Consider the following 19,421-nt stretch of genomic DNA (forward strand, 5'->3'; position numbering starts at 1 on the left):
CTCTCAAATCTCACGTCTACTAAGCATGTCTTACACTTGATTTCTGTACCTTCGTTCTCATGCCTTGAATCTCGATCTCATGCCATCCTGCCCTGTCTTCTGAAGCCACCAGAACATCACCCCCCACCAAAGTCGTCACACGAGTGCAGCCCTTCTGTAGCCCAGGCGGGGGCTTCCACGGGAGCTGAGTTCATCCCTCTGCTGCAACTAGACCCCCAGACATCTTCCCCAGCCCTCACCCACCACTGCTCACGGCACACACTTTGTAACTCTTTCTATCCCACCTACAGATCGTCTGCTCTGTGGTGAAGTCTCGGTACAATTCAAGTTCACAGAGAAGGTGAAGAAAGGGATACGTGAATTCGAACGACTGATAACTAAACACAAAATCTGGGGCCAGGTGATCCCTCCTCTCTTCCACTCTCAGTAAAAAAAATGGCAAACCAGTTTCCTAGGCTCCCTGAGCCCTCAGGTTCTGAAGCTGGGATGTGTATAAGCCTCCCGGCCCCTCTCACAGATCTGGTGAACTGAGGTTGGGGCCGGGAATCTACTTTTTCTTTTCCCAAACACTTAACTACCTCTACCCTCCCTGCCCCACACGCCACAGGTCAAATTTTTTTGAGCGACACCGTAGAAAGAGAACACACAGAAGCGACAACGCGTAAAGTAACGAGCAACTGAAAGCAGACCCAGCTCCCAGGGAAGAGGCGGGGCGGCACCCAGGACCCCCATGGGTGTGGGCAGAGCCTCAAGTGTGGGGCCCAAGAGGCCCAATGCTGAACGAGAGGCTGAGGTACCAAGGTCTCGGTTCCAAGGACTAAACACAAAGGGAGGGCAAGCAGGTCCAAGAAGAAACCAACAAGGACTCCCACGCCTTCTAGAACGGGCGCTTCACTTACAATCCAGCGGATTCAAGAAGCAAATTCAAGGGCTACGAAGACTAGTCAACAAAGAACATTTAAAAAAAAAAAAAAAAAAAGCTTGAATTGTAGGCTGCCTCATTTTTAAAGAGGCCGAAGGCTGGCCCCCCGAGTGGCGACAGCAGGCAGCCTGCGCAACCGCAGGGAGGAGGGCAGGGCCACACACTCTGTCCTGCTGCCCCGTCCCCGTCCCCACTCCACAGGCAGGGCCGCTGGTCGGTGTCTCCAGGGCTACACGTGAGCCTCGGACAGTTCAAGCAGCACCTGCACGCTGGGCATTACTGCCGACTGTCAGAGTATAAAAATCTGGTCTGGAAAGGGTTAGCGACTTCAGCAGGACTCTGCCAGGACACCCAGGAAGGGCATGCAGATCTTCTTCCTGTAATGTAACAGGAGTTCCCTGTGCAAACCCCATTTCTGCGTGTTCTTGGAACTGACACTGTAGCCAACCCCAAATTCCTTTTCCTGAGGTATCACAAAACAATCCGTGGCCTCGAAACGGCAATCAGAAAAAATAAGCACGCTCGTTCCCCTAACACGTTCTGGAATTCTCTAGCAGGACAACCTGGAGGTGACAGACAACAGATACCTGGTCAAAGAGATAGACTGTGACGTCATCGAAAAACGTCACCGCCTTCTTCTCTTTCTTCCAGTCGTCGGGCGGCTGGTCCGCGGAGGCTGAGGGCTTCAGCAGGCTCCGCAGGTGGCGGCCGTCCTCACGGCTGAGGACCACAGGCACTATGTGCTCCGCCTCGTCCTCCGACTCGGAGCTGAGGCTGTGCAGGGTGAAGGCCCGGAGGTCCTCGTCCGAGTCGTCGCTGTTCTCGTCCTCCTCGTCCGCGTCGATTCCGTCCTCGGTGAGGTCGAGCACCCCTGGCACGCCGAGTTTCCCCAGGTACTTCCCTTCGACGTCTGGCTCCTTCAGCTTGGGGCCCTCGGAGTGGCCGCGCAAGGCCTTCTCCGCCATCGGGGCTGCTGGGCCGCCAGAGCAGAGGGGGGCATCTGCAAACGCCAGGAGTTCGTTGGTGTTGGTTCCGGTGGAAGCCAGCATGCAGGGGGGCTCCTCCTGGGCCTCGAGGTCATCCCCGCTGCTGAGCTCCGAGTTCAGCAGACTTGAGGGGCTGCCGGCCTCACCGTCATCGGGGGGATGCATCTGCCCGGAAGCGCCAGCGGGTGCTGGTTCTGCCGCTTCTCTCGACTCCAGGTGACTGGCGCTCTGCCGAGCAGGGGGACACCTTTGGCCAGGCTGGCTGCTGCTGGTTTCCAGGCAGCCGTCCGGGGGGCTGGGACTCTGCTCAGGGGTGCCTGGCTCAGGCAGGGGCTGGTCTGCTCCCAAGGCCGATGCCGAGGCTCCCGGGACCCCCTCCGACTTCTTATCGGGCTCAGAGTCATTGTCTGAGAAGTAGGCGGAGTCTCGGTACGAGCCCTGGCAGCCAGGGGCAGAAGTCTGAAAGGTGACCTCTGCACCCCTGTGGCCATCGGCTGCGTCTGAGACGACGATGACGGGGTTGGGAGGTGGCCCCCCGCGAACGCCGTCGCCCGCCGAGCCTGCGTCGGGGGCTATGGCGCCGTCGGGGGCCGGGTGCAGCGTCCACTCGGGGGACTCCAGGTTCTCCGTCTCGTAGCCACTGTCCGCAGGCTTATCGGGGGGCAAGAGTCTCTGTGGCGTGTGAGGGCCTAAGGAGCCCAGTAAAACCTCACGGACATCCACCGAGTCCAGGGAGCCTGGGGTCTCCACGGACTGCTCCGAAGTCGGGATGGGTGTCGACAAGCTGTCCTCTAGAAGGCTGTCCTGACTGGCAGAGTCCAAGGAGAGGGCAGACACCAAGCCCCGCTCCTCTGCAGCAGCATCTTTACAGCCCAGCTGACTCAGAGCATCCGCGGCCTCTAAGGCCCTCTCGGGCAGGCCTCGACGGCAGTGGTCTTCCAAAGGTGGTTGACTTTGTAAGCTCTGCCTCAGTTCTGGAAGGCTGTTCCCTATACTCACCTTACTGGCCAAAGTGCTGTGGACAAGGCCTGAGTCGCTCTGGGTCAGTCTCAAGGCCCCCTCCCTCTGGGGAGTCAGGTCTCGGGACCTGTCGCCGGTGGGAGGTGTGTCCACCGGGGCGGGCGTGGAGTCTGGGTTTACCTCTCGGCAGACACCGTCTTCACGGACACCGACATCCAAACACGTGGGCTTAGCTCCGTCCTGCTTCAGGGGCACACCTGGAGCGACATCGTGAGGCGGCCCCTCTGTTTTGAGCGAGGTAGGAGGTACCTGCGCCTTCGGGCAAGGTGGCGAGGCCGCGTCCCAAGTGCCGTCCTTGGGCGCCACGCCCGGGCCTCTGCCCTGCGTGCTGACGTTTTCCTGCAGCAAAGAAGAGCCTGGTTTATTTTCAGCAAACTTAAACTCAGCATCTAGAGAGTTTCTACTCGGACTTTCTAATATGGTTTCAGGAAAACCAGCATTTCTAAGTTCTGTTTGAAGATCATTTATATGTTCTTTGCTGGACAAGGAGTCTTTCAGTAAGTTCTTCTCTTGAAGAAATAAAAAGTTTTCTGACAATTCTTCATCATCCAACTGATCGAAACCATCTTGGTGCACGAGGTTTTCTGATGAGCAAAGAGGCTCGCAGTCAAAAAGCTTACGGGGCTTTTCTTTCTTCAAGTGGTGCATGATTACCGACTCTCTGGGGTCATCCAAACTGGAGCTTAAGGTGGTCGGCTTAAAGTCAGCTTGGACTCCATTTAGTTCCATTAAGTCAAATATTTTTTGGTGACTGGGCAAAGCCTCTGATTTGTCAAGATCATTAAATATACTGTCGAAAGGGCTCTCGGGGCCCTTGGTAACATGCACATCCTCGGGTACCCTGGCATCCTTGGGGTCTGTAGTGTTCTGGAAGAAATCCTCATCTGTACTGGACTCCTCTAATTCGACATTCCTGAGGGTCAGAGGCTGGGATGCTGTGTCACCGACCCTTTCTGGATTATCCATTTCCGTTGTGAGCAGTGCAGGTGGGTAATCCAGCTCCAAGTTGCTACCGCTTTTTTCTTCTAATTGGATGTAATAGTCGCTTCCGACGGAAAGGTTGTGGGCATCAAAGACGGGCACTACTCCGGGGGCCCGCAGAGGGACGTCCTGGCCACTGTCATCTTGCTTCCCGGGCCCGGGATCTGAGAGCGGACTCTCAAACGCTTCGGTGGCAAAGAAGATGCCGGTGTAGGACACGGCTTCGTCCGGGGGGCCCCGGCTGCGCTCCTCGAAGGGGTCGTGCTTGGCCGCCTCCCAGACGTACTCGAAGCTCAGGCCCTGGCTGGTTTCGGTCACGGTGAGGACCTCCTCCATCTCACGACCGAGCCGGTCCCTGGCGAAGTGGTCGAGGATGGGGAAGGCGGCGTTACTTGCAGCATCTCTGCTGTTTGTGTTTGGCTTGAGTGCGTTCCACTGCTGCTCAAAGTCGACTTCCGGGTCCCTCTGGCTTTGCATCCGCAGGTAGGTGAGCAGTCTGTGCACATCCTCGGCCGCCGGCCTCTTGTCTGGTGACAGCCAGCAGAACTGTAAGACTTCATACCTGAGCGACACAGACAGGTGATTAGCGGACAGATGATAAATTGTTTTAAAATAAGGAAAGACCTCACAAGGACCCCTGGGCCAACTCAACACCCCAGAAGCCTCGACACTTTAATCACTGCCGACCACCTGAAGGGGTTCAGCTCACGGTGATATCAGCGTGAAAGGGAAAATGGAGACAGATTTCTGTGTCCTCAGGACACTGCACAGTGTCACTGCAATTCTTTTGCTTTGTCATCTGTTCTTCTGGCGTTTTCCAGAGACTTAGCCACCGAATTTAGAACCAGTTCTAAAACGCTCTCCTCTTAACACAACTGCCATAGGTATTCTGCTTAGTAAAGGATGCATGTACCTAATGTTCTGAGATTTACTCACTTTATTTTGCAAGAATTCACACAGACAGGTGCTGTTGTGACTAATCTCTAATTATTCCCCCAGTAAAAAGTGACACCATGATCTCCTGCAGCACATGGTTTCCTCGGGTCATGAAAGGAGCTGAGGGTGGAGGGAAAGAGTAGAGAAAGAAGCCCAGAGACGGCGGCAACCAGGAGCTGGTCCTCGAAGTTGCTGGCTGAATGCGGCCAGCATCTTAAACTGTTGCCGCGAGTGGAAGGGAAGACAAAGACGATGTCATGGTATTAAGTTAACAGCGTGAATGTCCAGTTATTCTGGGTGAGTTAGTTCTAGCAAGTAGGGGGGCTGAGCAACGCCCACACGGAGGGGCACCGAGCTCCAGGGGCAACATCAGCCGGGCACAGGGTGACGCAGACAGAGGCCTTGACACAGGTGAGCCCGATCCTAATTGGAAACCGAGTAAGAACTGGTCTGGAGCATCATAAGAAGTAAATTTGTTTTGCAAATGTCAACATACATTATGCAAATGAGCCTCATGTGCCAATTTAAATATGATCGTGTCTATGCCACCCGTCTCTCTTCTCGCACGTCGGGTTATCACTTAAACAAACAGCCTCATTTAAAAATAATTCCACAACAGGAAACTCCCTTAGAATTGACTTTCCTAATTAGTTCAGACTTAACATTTTTCTTATTGCATGTAATACATTAATTCCTGCTTGTTCTACACATTTTTTAAAAATAGCATTACATTAAAAAAATGGATGTTAATTCTAAAATCAGTCATGAATAATATACAAACGATTGCTTTTCATAACATTTACTGTTCAAAATTAGAGAATACATAACTAAGACCCATGCAGACAGGATTTCCTTATCTTCTGAAAAGAACGTGACGTGAAGTTACCCACCATCTGTCAGAGTAAGGCTGCTCCAGCTGGGGCTTTGGGAGTTTTGTGTCTCTCTCTCGAATGACCTGGTTGAGAACCTCTAAGTTGGAAAGGTTGGAATAAGGCTGAGTGGCATTCTCAAAAAGCTCCCAAAGTGTCACACCCAGGGACCTGCAGAAAAAAGAACACGGTTATTTCTTTCCCTCTTCGGATGTCGAAGTTTTAACACCTACATTTTTACTTGTACAGTCACTAGTAATTTCAAGCACAAGGTGTCTACTGACACGGTTACTGAAGATCGCTCTTTAACGTGATTTTAAAAGCAGGCATTTCCATTAAAATGAGGACCACAAGAATACCTCCTCAGAGTTACTAACGGAATATATTACTTTAGGAATTTTGGCCAATGCAAAAAAAACATGAGATGGAGCTAAGAGGCATGATTACACGGAGAAGCGAATATGACCGTCAACCTTAAAACTCAAGAAATTAGAAAGATCATCACGATGACTTTTAAGAGTTCAGCAACACAGCTAGATACAAGGTAAATACACTGAATTCTGAGATTTTTGGTGGGGAAAAAACATCCCATTCACGACAGCAGTAAACGTCGGAAATCTTGACACGAACAACCCTTCCCTGTTCGCCCCGTGTATTTCTTGCTGTAGCTATTCCTGAGTATCTGGGGCTTTCTGCTCTTCGGAAGGACGCCCCCCACTACTCTGCCAGAAGCGGCCACATGCCCGAGCCCCTCACCACCACCAGGTGCACAGCCGTCACCACGGGCAGGGCCAACCTTCGCAGTACCCGGCCCACTCGCCCGCGCGCCCAGTGCTGTCCCCATGGAAACGGCCTCTGTGGCTGAAGCCAGAGGGACACTTCCTCTCCACTTCCTCTGTGTGATCCCTGCGTTCGTTCCCACCACCTCCACTTCTGCCGCATATTACAGTCTATTTTCTGTAACGGCTTCCAAACCTGGCTGACCGGATGCTGGTACTTAGGACCCTCCCCGCCCCACCCACCCCGAGGACTCTTCGTTGGTGGGTGCAGGTGTGGCTGCATCTTTAAAAGCTCCCTCATGGTTCTGACGTCCAGCCAGGTTTGGCTATTGATGGTTTCCGTGACTATACCCACCAGAATGCTTGTGTGAATAATGAGCCGTACTTGAGTAAATAAGTTGACTATTTGACGTGGTAGAGTACAATATAACGTATGAGTTAAACTCTCTTACACTAATCTCACAAATCAGTGAGAAAAATCAACATATTCAGTATCTAAGTGGAGAGGGCATTTCAACCAAAGGAAAGGAAAGGACCCAAGTCTCCCAATCCAATTCAAGACGGGAGAAGTTTCCCTGGCACAGAACTGCTAGGGGCAGAGGGCTGTTTTGGATACAAAGAAGTTTAAGACACTGTCAACGACTTTAGGGAATTAACAGTTTATTTGACCGAGGAAAATAAGAAGTTTACATGAAATGCTAAAGACCACAAAGGTGGCCTATGATTAGGGGCAAAATGAGTGTTATCAGCATGAAGCCTGGTTTGACCCTGGGCCTGGTGTGACCTCTACCTGCCTTATTTTCTCCAAATCCCCGATGTAACTACCTTTCTCTCTCCCAGCAAGGCCTGTTCCCAAACCAATCCCCTCCCCAGTTCTTCAGAGACCGTGAAGCATGGATTTTCTTCTCAACTCCCCACTCCCCCGACTCCTAGCATCTTCCTTGAGCATCCCTTTCTCCTGGCACAGGCCACATAGAAAGAGGAGACATGTGCCCACCCTGCCCTGCAGCTCTCTATTCCCTAGTCTTCCCCGCCCAGTCTCCTCGGGGACAAGTGCCATTGGCCACCGCCAGCATTCCCTTCTCTCCAGCTCTTTGCCTCGCACTGGCCTGTGTCTCCCTGAGGACCAGCAAGCCTCTTTCTTCTGGGAAGAAAAATATCCTGTAGCTCTTATCCCCTCTTCCACCAAACTCACTGAGAGAGGACCCTCTCATTCACCCCTGGCACAGGGCAGTTTGGTCCCTGCCTCTCATGGAAGCTGGCGCCACTGCCAGCCCTGCCACCAGAGGCTGCTCAACCCGTCAGAAACAAGGGAAACTGTCTCTGGGAAGTTTTCAGGCCAATCACCCTGCAAGAATAGTAAAAATATGAATGAAGCGTGAAAAGCAACTTCTTAAACACAACAAACAGCAGATAAGATAGCAGGGAATTACCTGGACAAAATCTAGAGCTTAGTGAACTAAGCAGAACACTAAAACCACCTTTGACTGCAGCATCTGCTGAAGCACAGAACTTGCGCTTCTGTATCTGTGGTGTACCAGGCTAAGTGGGGGTGATGGTGGCGGTGGACAGGCCAAAGCCCTGGGCCTGCACAAGGTAAGGGGTCTCACAGAGACCTCCTCACAGTGGGAATAAACCTGCCCCCTGCCCTTCTCAGTGGCCTGGAAGGCAAGCTGCCTTGGCACTGAGGTCCTGTGAATTAGTGGACGTGTGGGAGCGTGAGTAACGTGTGTGTGTGTTGGCGGGGAGTGTAGTCCCAAAGAAGCTGTAACCACAGAGCTGGCCCTTACCTGGACTTACAGCCCAAACTCACACCATCTGAGTGCTCTAAAAGATCCTGAGCTGGATACATAAAGCCCTGGATTAGAGCAGTCCCTTACAGGACGGGACACCCAAGTACCTGACAAAAGCAAATGTGGACCCTCTCTGGAGAAATGTTTCTCAATTCTAGGTTTCCAAGATCCTCACCATAAAAAAGTCCCCAAGGAAACAAACCACCATCAAGAGCCAGCAAGATCAAATCCACAAAGACTTCAGATACTGGAATTATCTGATGTGGATCATAATCAAATAGACCTCCTAAAACCAAAAAGCCAATATCTGAACTACAGAATTCAACAGAGAGATTTAACAGAAGAATAGACACAGCTGAAGAGAGAATTTTAAAAAGAGAGAGAATTACTGGCTAGAGCACAGGTCTGAAAAATTATCTAGAGTGTGGCACAGAGAGTCAAAGAGATGGAATATATAAAAGAGAGGATAAGAGACAGAAGACAGAGCAAGAAGGTCTAACACATATCTAATCAGACTTCCAAAAGGAGAAAAAACGGGGCAAAGGCAGTATTTGAAGGGTAAATAAGGGCTGTGAACACCAACCTAAGATATGAAAAGCCAAAAAAATCCCAAGCAGAAAAACAAACAAATCCACACCGATACACATTATAGTGAAGCTACAAAAACCAAAAGACAAAGAGGAGAGCTTAAAAGCAGCCAGAGAGGAAAACGTCACGTCACCTCCAAAGAGCTTAGGGAGATTTACAGCTGACTTCTCAAGAGCAACAATGGAAGCCAGAAGCCAGTGGAGTGAGATCTTCAATATGCTGAGAGAAGATAACTGTCATCAAGTAAAAATATACTTCAAGAACGAGGACGAAGTAAAGGTACACTCAGACCTACGGAGAAAGACCTGAGAATCTATTACCAGTCGAACCTCACTAAAGGAAATTCTGAAGGACATACTTCAGACAAAAGGAGACTGATCCCAGATGGAAGGTCTGAGATTTAAAAAAAAAAAAACAAACAAAACAGCAAAGTGATTTGATTACGTGGATAAACCTAAACAAACACTGATGCTAAAAAAAAATAGTAATGTCTTGTGGGGTTAAAAGAAAAAAATCATACCCAACAATAATGACATATAATTGCATGTGTGTGTGTAGAGTAAAACTAAACCAAGTTAAAGTACGTTAAAGTAGCCTGGGGTCCTTGTATGGCTCAGAAACAGGGCCAAGATGAGAACTACTGTTAGACTAAGTTAAGTGAAGTATACACGTTATAATTTCTAGGGTAACCAATAAAAGTATAGGAATAGAGTATACAGCTCCCAAGCTAAGAGGAAAAAACAGTTTAAAAAAAATCAAAAGAAGGCAAGAAGAGAAAAAGAAAGTAGAAAAAGCAGGACAATAACACAAAAAAGTGTAGACGTAAATTAAGGAAGCTGTAATAGAAATTGCTAAAGACTCAGGTACATTTTTTCAACTTCCATTAAACTGACATACATCTCAGTATTACATAATGGTCCAAACCTTTCTGTTTCTTCATTCACTTCAACAAATATTTACTAAACATCTATTATAAGCCAGGCCTTGTGGTAGGCAAAGAAAATAGCCTTGGTTCCTGCTTTTACGGAGATTATTACTGTCAAATGGGTAAGAGAAAAGTTAACAGCATCATGGCAACTGTGATAATTGCTATGATGTCAATAAATTGTTTTTTTTTTTCACACCATCAGGCACTCTAGTGTTCCTCCGTCTTATTCAATTACTTTCCCTTAAGAAAGTACTTGAGAAGAAAGAAGTCAGGACTTTGCTAACAACAAAAGCCTAACAGAATGATAAATCAATACATACCAGATATTACTATACTTAGTTTGATCTGCAGTTAGTAGTCTGTCTTGAAAGCTGGTTACTAATTCTGGAGCAGTCCATCGCAGAGGGAAAAATTTTTTATCATCTGTTTCAATATAATCCTCCTGTTTTGTTAGGAAGCATACAGAATTTTGAATTTTATAACACTTTTAGTGAGCTCAATGATTTAATTCCAGGTCATTCTCAGAAAACACAAACTCCACCCCCAAAAAACATGTCAGAAAAAGAAGGCGGCACGAGACCGACTTTCTGGGCAGAAGGTGGGTGAGGGTTTCCCTGAAGCCTCCTGGGCCTCATGAGCTGGTCTCTGAGCCATGAACGTTTGCTCAGTCATCCTTCCTGGAAAAGGAAGGTACGCCGTGTCTGATGCACAGAACACAGACTCTGAGCAAAACATCTTGTAAAATATGCTGGGCCGTATCCCTGAACAGGGGAGTGGGGCGGTTAATGAGTAAGAGCGCAGGCTTTCCGATCAGACAGACCGGCTGAGTCCACGTTCAACCACTTACCAGCTCTGTGACTCTGGGCAAGCAACAAACATACTGAGCCGTCTTCCTGATCCGTTAAGATCAGGAAGACACACCTACCTCCCTTTACAGTGAGGATTAAATGAGCTCATGCAGGCAAGTACTTCATAGTGCCTGGGTGGTATACAGCAGGCGCTCAAGACGCTAGAGCTACCATGTGGACAAAGAACTGCCTTACATTTGCGTGATGTTTTTTTTGCCCCACATTATGGCACCTCACTCAGCTGGGCTACACAAACACACACGAATAAAAATCTCAAATACTTCATTTATTTTCTTTGGGGATATAATTATAACAGAGTTTAAAAATCCAAATCCCAAGCTTACCGAATTTGAGCTGAAATTTTACTGAACATGTAACAGAGAAATATTTATATGACGTGTATTTTATTATACAGGTAGCAATAATTTACCCCACTTTCCAAAAAGGCATGGCATTTCGTGATATGACCACTTCATGAGCATGAAATTAAATTAGGTCAAGGAGAGGACCCTTAAACCTTTGGCTTACCTTGTACCTGCTGAATCCTATTCCATAATCTCCCACTTTCACATTTAAGTCCGAGGTAAGAAAACAGTTCCGCAGGGCTAAATCACTGAAAACAGAAAGAGTGAAGTGAACACGAGAACAAGGAGAATCAACACCCAGGATGATGTGACATGAAATTGCTACGGCTAAAGGCTTTCTTGAGTAATCAGTTAGTGTACTGAGCTCCCTGCTTAATAATTCGTGTTTTAAAATCCTTTTTCACAGATAAAGATTAATACCATATTCCTAATTACTTAAAGAATGGAGATGATCAGATTTTTTTGTACATCACTCTGACTGCTAAGGTTAAATACTGACCATATCCATACCTTGTTCTGCATTAATACCAGATTTATGGCTCATTTCCTAGTATTTTTTAGAGTTACCAAGAAAGAATTCTAAATTGGCTAAATTGTCTGAAGTTTTTAAAATAACTTGCATTACCTGAGTAGTAGTCTAGTAGTAGTCTCTTTAATGTAAGTAAAGAAGAATAAAGTTACAACTTCAAGCACCCGAAAATAATCTACATTATTAAAAATGTTTGGTTTTTAGCTCCTTTTTCAAAGCTGTGCAAGCGTTATAAGGAGACCCTTTCCAAGTCACTCTCCTTTCTTCCGAACTCCACCCACCTCCCCAAGAGGGAGGCAAAGAGCGTATTTTCGAGACTCACTTAAAACAACTTACTTACATAGTTTATTTAAGAACAAGTTCATTTTCAAAAACACCTAATTTGCAAAATAAAAACTATTTTTTCTAAAGGAACTTCCCATAAAAATAGCAGATTACATTTTTTGGATTTCACCTTTACCCCTTAGAATCTTTTTAATTATCAATTGGCACATGAATTAAAAAGCCACTAAATTAAAATAGAATTGGATACCTAATCTATAGTTTTAAATCACAAATAAAAGTAATCAGAAGCTGGATTGCTATAGTCCAAAATTTAAAACGTTTGTCTTTATATGACTGTAGAAGACCAAAAACTATCAAATTCTTATTTTAGATGATTTTCATTTCCAAAGCTCACATGTCTGAAATGTAATAATAATGAGAATGAGGACAGCAACAGCTAAGGCTGATGTACTTCAGTGACAGCCTGGTGTGTACAATGACACTGATCCAATCGTACAATAATGGCTAATGTGAGCCAAGCACTTTGCACAAGGTGTTTCTCTAAGCACCTGACACGTATTAACTCACTTAATCTTCACGACAAGCCTTTGAGGTGGGCACTGTTATGTTCCCCGTTTATAGAAAAGGAAACTGAGGCACAGAGAACTGAAGTGACTCTGCCAGGGTCAGTATTTCCGTCCTTCACCATCAATAACCACCACCAACAATCCGTTATTACCAGTCAGAGCACGGTGCCGTGCGTGCAGCTGCTCCTCAATAAACGTGCTGATCTCAATTTCCAGTTAGATGTGCTCAATTCTTCTTTACACTATGTTTACAAGCCGTGTTTTCACGGCGCACCATCCAGAAGACATCAGGCCTGTGGAGGCATCTGGGGAAAACCTCGGGACACCCCTACTGTTATAGACAGTATACAGGCACACGTGGGAGATACTGCGGGTTTGGTCCCAGACCACCGCAATAAAGCATATCTCGCAATAAAACGAGTCACATGAATTGTTTGCTTTCCTAGTGCATAGAAAAGTGATGTTTACACTACACTGTAGTCTACTGAGTGTGCAAGAGCATTATGTCCAAGAAAGAAAAAACAATGTATAAACCTTAATTAAAAAATACTTTATTGCTTAAAAAATGCCGAAATAATTATAATAAGTAACATCAAAGATCACTGATCACAGATCATCATCACAAACATAATAACAATGAAAAGGTCTGAAATATTGCGAGAATTACCACAATGTGACACAGAGACAGGAAGTGAGCAAACGCTGTTGGAAAAATGCGCCGACAGACCTGCTCAGCAAAGGGCTGCCACAGGCCCTTGATTTATAAAACACCGCAGCACCTGCGAAGCGTGATAAAACGAGGTGTGCCTGTAGAAACTTGCCGTCTCAAGGAGAGATGTGGTCCCTGTCTTTTGGAGTGAAGGGAGAAATGGAGGGGGGCCACATGTGGGCAGGAGAATACAAGGCTCTAAGGCAGCCTGACCCTCTGGACCAAGAGCTGCACCTGTGCGGCCCTGCGGGTCCTGCCGCAGAGGCCCTGAGCACCTCCAACCAGAATTTCTGGAGCCCCTGCAAACAGATCCTTCCATTGATTTATGTATTTATTTATCTTTGGCTGCGTTGGGGCTGCGTCGCTGCGCGCGGGCTTTCTCTAGCTGCGGCGAGCGGGGCTGCTCTTCGTTGCCGTGCGCGGGCCTCTCACTGCGGGGGCTTCTCTTGTTGCAGGGCACGGGCTCTAGGTGCGTGGGCTTCAGTAGTTATGGCAAACTGGCTCAGCAGGGTGGCTCGCGGGCTCTAGAGCGCAGGCTCAGTAGTTGTGGCACACGGGCTTAGTGGCTCCGCGGCATGTGGGATCCTCCCGGACCAGGGCTCGAACCCGTGTCCCCTGCATTGGCAGGCGGATCTTAACCACTGCGCCACCAGGGAAGCCCCAACAGATCATTCTCAACCTCCCCAACACCTGTGTCCTAGGACCAGAATTAAAAGCTGAGTGCCAGCATTCCGGCCGGGGCATATGAGTGTCATCTGTGGCAGGGCAGCAGGGCGAGGCCAGCAGGGCACCTGCAGAGCCCCTGGCACCTTCCACTCAGGCCACTAGAGCCACTCCAGGACCACCCAGCTGCCTCCCTCCTCGCCTCTCTCCTCACACATGTTTCCTGCAGGTCTTCAGATACAGGAAAGGAGAAGCTTAGATAAAAGATGAAAAGTTATACCTGCAAAAGACCTGCGGCTCTCGTTATAAACGACATTGTGAAACTCTTACACAATTCAACTGTTGCTCTCAGAGAAGGAGGAAGTGCTTCTCATTACCTGAAAACCAGGGGTAATGAGGAGGAAAACAATGGTGTGACTGAGAGAATTTCTTCTAAACCTGCTCCCTCCCTCTACCCCAAACATCCCGTCACCAGAGTACAGTGGCAAAAGCACTGGACAAAGTCAGAGACCTGGGAACGAGTCTTGGCTCCACCGCTAAGAACTGTGTGACTTCGGGCTAAGTCAATTCACACATCAGAGCCTCGTTTTTCCTTGTCAGAAAAAGGGGGGGCCTAACCTGTAAGGGTTAACTCATACGGTTTTTATAAGAATAAAATTTTTTAAAATATGAAATGTTTTCAAAACACTGAAGTGTTATCCAGATTCTAAATGATGATATAATTCAATTCAAAATTAGTAAAAATAAACACTCTCTGAAGGCCAATAACACGCCAAGCTAAAGAATAGGAAAACGCAAAGGTGTAACTATTTAATGGCAGAGGTAACTCTTGACGTCAATGGCTGGTTTGGGTCAGGAAATACAAACATACCCAGTATATTCTTCCTTCAAGTTGAAAAACAGGTCTAGTGGCAAAGCTGCCAAGCGATCCAGCCCTGAAAGGCTCTAAAGCTCTGGCCCCGTCCCCCTTGGCTGGCAGCACGCTCGAGGTGGCCTCAGCTGTCAGTGGGACCCAGCCGCGTGAGCAGAGCCGCCAGACACAGGAAGCGTGCGTTCACAGAGGAAAGGGGTTCTAAACAGCTTCCCATCCCGAGTCACAAGGAAGCATCACCACTTGTTCTCTGCTTCCACTGGAATGAGAGTGTACCCATCTCCAGGACTGCTCTCATGGAAACGCCCCAGTGTGGCTGGAGACACTTCCCAAACCATCCTCTCCTCTACTTACGTTACCACTTAGGGTCTCCCAGAGACCCTGAATTCCTGATCAAAAGAGCAACAACCAACCGAAAGTTACAGAATACTCTTCTAGGGCTTGGCCCACGTTACCTCCTGTAATCTTGACCAGAACACTTCAGGGCAAGATTATCCCCATTTCATAGAAGAAACAGGCTCAGGAGGATTAAGGAACGTGGCTCACACTGGTAAAGCTGAGGAGAGGCCACTTAACAGCACCACCCTGCCGTTGGCAGCCACGAAGGTTTAAAAAGAAAAATCCCTACGTGGGTTGTGAAGAGACTCTGCCACTGACCACCTGAAGGTGGGGTGCAGCTCACAGAGATACAGGTAGAGGATTAAGGCAAGAGGACTCTGACATGGCACAAAGACGCAACTCTGCTCAGGGTTTGGACCCCTGCTTATCAAGTCAGCCCCCATCATGCTTCTCTTCCCCGACACACAACACAGCCAGCCCACAGGTCTACAGCAGTCCTTCCTAACCCTCTCACACGTACCTTCTGTGTAAGCTGGGTTATATGAACACTGGGCTCCTGTAACACTGGACACCCACACTCTTAGGGCTGGATGACTTAGTCACCTCGGTGTTTCTCAGCAGAGAGTAACTTTAACTTTAAAACTGGGCAAATCCTACAGAGGTCCTTTCATGCACAGCTGCCACCTGGGTACTCCTCAAGGCCACCGTCACACAGGTCTCCAGCTATGTGAGCCACCACAAGGCCCACGCCGCGGGCTGGGTGCCCTGTGCACTTAGCTCATTGCAGTGAGCTGGTGGTTTCTCATGGGAGCTGCTCCTTCAGGAAGACTGACAGGCTGGGGACAGGAAGTCCCAGGCTCTTGGCCAGCAGGGCAGGATGGTGTGGAGCGTAACACACTGGCAGCTCCTGCTGTTTATGCGGCCTTCACGAATGTCACGTGTTTGACTGCAGAAACACAGGCTACCCGAGACCCAGGCATACGTCTCCTCTTAGACGATAAGCAAAAATAAAATTTAATTGGGGGTGCTTTACTAGATCAGCTTCCAGTTGGACGTGTAGGATATTCTATTTTCAACCAACACAGAAAGTCCGACTTTGAGTTAGCAAACAAATACTCTAAAGTCCAACTTAAAAATATGCCACTATGTATTCAATATCTTATAATAACCTATTGATATAATGACAAATAATCTGAAAGAAATATATATATATATAACTGAGTCACTATGCTGTACATGTGAAGCTAACGCAATGCTGTAAATCAATTATACTTCAATTTTTAAAAGATGCTATTACGCTGTGCTACCAACAAAAAAATAAAGCAAAAAATTTTGCCCCAGATGGAAATTTTACATAAAATATGGCTACTTTTTAAAATAAAATGAAACAGTTGTCAATGGTTCCAAGAATTTTCTTTACCTTGAGTTTATGCACCTGAATTAAATCCAAACCACGTGAGTAAATTTATCAACTTTATTTGTTCTAAAGTTCACAAGATTCTAAATTAAGTAAAACTTTAACCTAAAGAAACTCACAGGAAGATAACAGTTACTCTGACATCTTTGCCAATTTTTAAAATACAAGAGTAGAAACCGACCTGGGCTTTAAACACAATTTCTAGCTGTCTTTGATAACTTTATGTTGCTGATTCTGATATGATATTCTTTTTAAATGCTCCATTCTCCAAAATCTAAAAATTCCTACACCAAGTATTAGGTAATAATCATCTGTGTTTCACAAAAGATTAACAATACAAATATGCTGGGAATTAACCTGTCATGAAGTTAAAAAACAAAATATAAGACTTCTCCATTATAAAACAAATAGATCTTTACATTTTGAACTTTTGTGTAAGGGTTTCTGCCTTGGGCCTGAAGAAACTCATGATCTTCTGGGTCTCTTAAAAAGCACTTTATCAGAATGATTTGCTCACTATGCAAGTCAGACAAGATAGATGTGTAAGAAAAATGTTAATTTTCCTTCTTCCCACCCTGAAGTAATGTTGAGAATTTGATAGGTATTTTTCCATGTCTGTTCTCACACACACACACACACACACACACACACAAACACACACACACACACCTCTACAAATAGAAGCTTTTTTTTTTAACGTTGTCATAAATATATTCCTGTGCAACCTGCTTTAAAAAATATATAATACTTCATAGACATCCTCCATGTGGGTACACACAGGTGCTCCTTTTCAGGTCTTTGGATTGTTAAGAGTTAAATGACTTAAAGTCAACTAAAGAGACACTGCCCAGTTTTGTCCAAAGACCTGAGAAATAATTTTAAACATAAATCAGAGCTCAAAAGACTATTCACAGAATCATCATCTCAGACAGCACTCAAAGCCCTTTGTTGTTTTAATTACGGAAATTACACTGACGATCTGAACAAGATACGATGCGCTCCAGAGAGCTGCAGCTATTCAAGTAGGAACAGAAAGGCTTGGACAGAAACGTGTTATCCCGACCACTGTGCTGCTCACACACAACCCGCGATCACCCCCAGCCTGGCCTGGGTGGCGTTGGTCGGAGACCAGTGCTGTGACCTTCTATGAGAAGATGATGTCAGCCCTTCAGATCCCTTCTTCCCATCTCCGGAACGGGAGGTGGGCCACGCCGTGAAAGCCAGCGGGTAGAGCCGGAGCCTGAAGCTGACAGGAGGAGGATGCAAGACCGGAACTGTTCCCTCTGCACTCTTTCGCATTCTTTGAAATTCTGGGAATAATTTCTAGGCCTTAGGCTGTATTAAGGCACTCTGTTCCCCGGGAATTGGTTTAAATGGAGCCCCGCTCAACCCTTATTCTGAAACTGGGCAGGAGTGGACACCTTGTTTATACATCGAGAGTTCACGTTACAGCCGGTCCTCCTTGAGCATCCTGCAGGGCCTCTTCCCACACTTTTGGGGTCAGCAGTGCGGGAGGTGCACGCGAGCAGAGGGACCCACCTGTGCAGGAAGTGCCGCTTGTGCATGGCCGCCAGCCCCGCCGCGATCTCGCACGCCAGCCTCTGCAGCAGCATGGTCTGCGCGTCCCCCCGCGCCGGCTCGGGCTCGCCGCCGCGCAGGTAAGCCTTCAGATCGCCCTGCAGAAACCAGCCCAGGTCAGTTTCCAAAGAGGACCGGGGGAACAAACGGGCATCTCCACACACGCCTCAGCTGACCAAGATGGCTGAGATTACTTATTGGAAATTATTTCGTTTTGAGCTTAATAAAGAATAAGCTCACCCCGAACAAGTTTGAAATTACAAAAAAGCAATTCCAACCAAATACTTACTTCAAAGGTAGAGAAAACACTATTCACCTTTTAGGATCATTCTAAATTAAACATTAGTTTACCTTTGTTATATAAACACAGAGATAACAACAGTTAAAAAAGATAAATTGGCAATAATGCGCAATTTAAGTGCAGAAGTACAGAAATTTCCAGGTAACTAAGAGATGAGATGGAGAGTAAAAGAAGTGCCAGTCACACCACCTTCAGGGATCCCAGGAGAACATCACACCACAAAGGCCACCACCAAAGCACTCATGAGCAACAGAGAGGGAGATGAGGAAAGAAAAACGGGGGGAAGAGGAAGAAAAAGTACTCTCAGCGCCGGTAACTGCTTCAGTTCTCCACCGGCTTCCCCAGGGCCCTGTGTTGCCCAGAGACCACTGCGAGAAAGTGCATTCTAGCCACTCCAGAAAAATTCGTGATGTTAATTTAAATAAGCCTGTTCAAAGGACAGCAGCACGGGCAGGAAAATGGGCAAATTCACATTTAGACACCCAGCACACATGTTTCAATGCCGAGTACCCCATGTATTCGCACAAGACTCCCCTATCTTATCCTGTTTTTGTTTCATGACTTTAATTTTAGGGCTGTATGTCTTGGGGGACAGTGTATCTCTTTTGGGAAATACACTTTTGAGGCAATCTTCCACGTTCTGCTTACCACATGATTAAGTATTTATTGATGTGCTTTAATTCCAAGTTTAAGCTTTATATAATCAGTTAATAAAATTTAGAAAGCAAGTCAACAGCTTTCACTTTTCTTTACATCTGAGTCAAAAAAGACTCCAGAGGAAGGAAATTTTTCTCAACCAATTAAAGATTCTGATACATTTCTCATAACTGCTACTGAAGATAGCAAATGCCTCCCAGAATTAAACTTTAAAACACAATATTCCTTTACTAGCATTTGTCCACACTGCATAATAAATACATTCTAATGTAACTTCTAGGTCCACACCAAGAACCTAAATTTGTTTTCATTCCCAGTTTCCATCATCTTAATATGAACGATAATGTTGATATCAATAACTGTTACCACCGGGGCTTTCGAACGTTTGCCAAGCACTGTTCTGGGAGTTTCCACACCTGCTGCCCTCAAATAACTCTCAAAATTTAAAACACTTTCCAGATGTGGAATAGGCTTCGGGAGGTTAAGAACTT

General features: G+C 47.0%; 1 protein-coding gene across 5 annotated transcripts in view; it reads right to left on the reverse strand.

The window, feature by feature from the left end:
* Positions 1 to 19,421, reverse strand: part of LMTK2 (lemur tyrosine kinase 2) — a 174,639-nt gene that overhangs the window by 9,502 nt on the left and 145,716 nt on the right. For all 5 annotated transcript variants that reach the window (XM_033426620.2, XM_049699437.1, XM_033426619.2 and 2 more), the window contains 5 exons: positions 17,934 to 18,070; positions 11,179 to 11,263; positions 10,123 to 10,244; positions 5,736 to 5,885; positions 1,510 to 4,471 (listed from right to left, as the gene is read on the reverse strand). In XM_033426620.2, coding sequence (XP_033282511.1) covers positions 1,510 to 4,471; positions 5,736 to 5,885; positions 10,123 to 10,244; positions 11,179 to 11,263; positions 17,934 to 18,070 — 3,456 coding nt within the window. The remainder of the gene's footprint in view (positions 1 to 1,509; positions 4,472 to 5,735; positions 5,886 to 10,122; positions 10,245 to 11,178; positions 11,264 to 17,933; positions 18,071 to 19,421) is intronic.

Source organism: Orcinus orca, chromosome 16 (genome assembly GCF_937001465.1).
Source record: "Orcinus orca chromosome 16, mOrcOrc1.1, whole genome shotgun sequence".
Lineage (NCBI taxonomy): Eukaryota > Metazoa > Chordata > Mammalia > Artiodactyla > Delphinidae > Orcinus > Orcinus orca.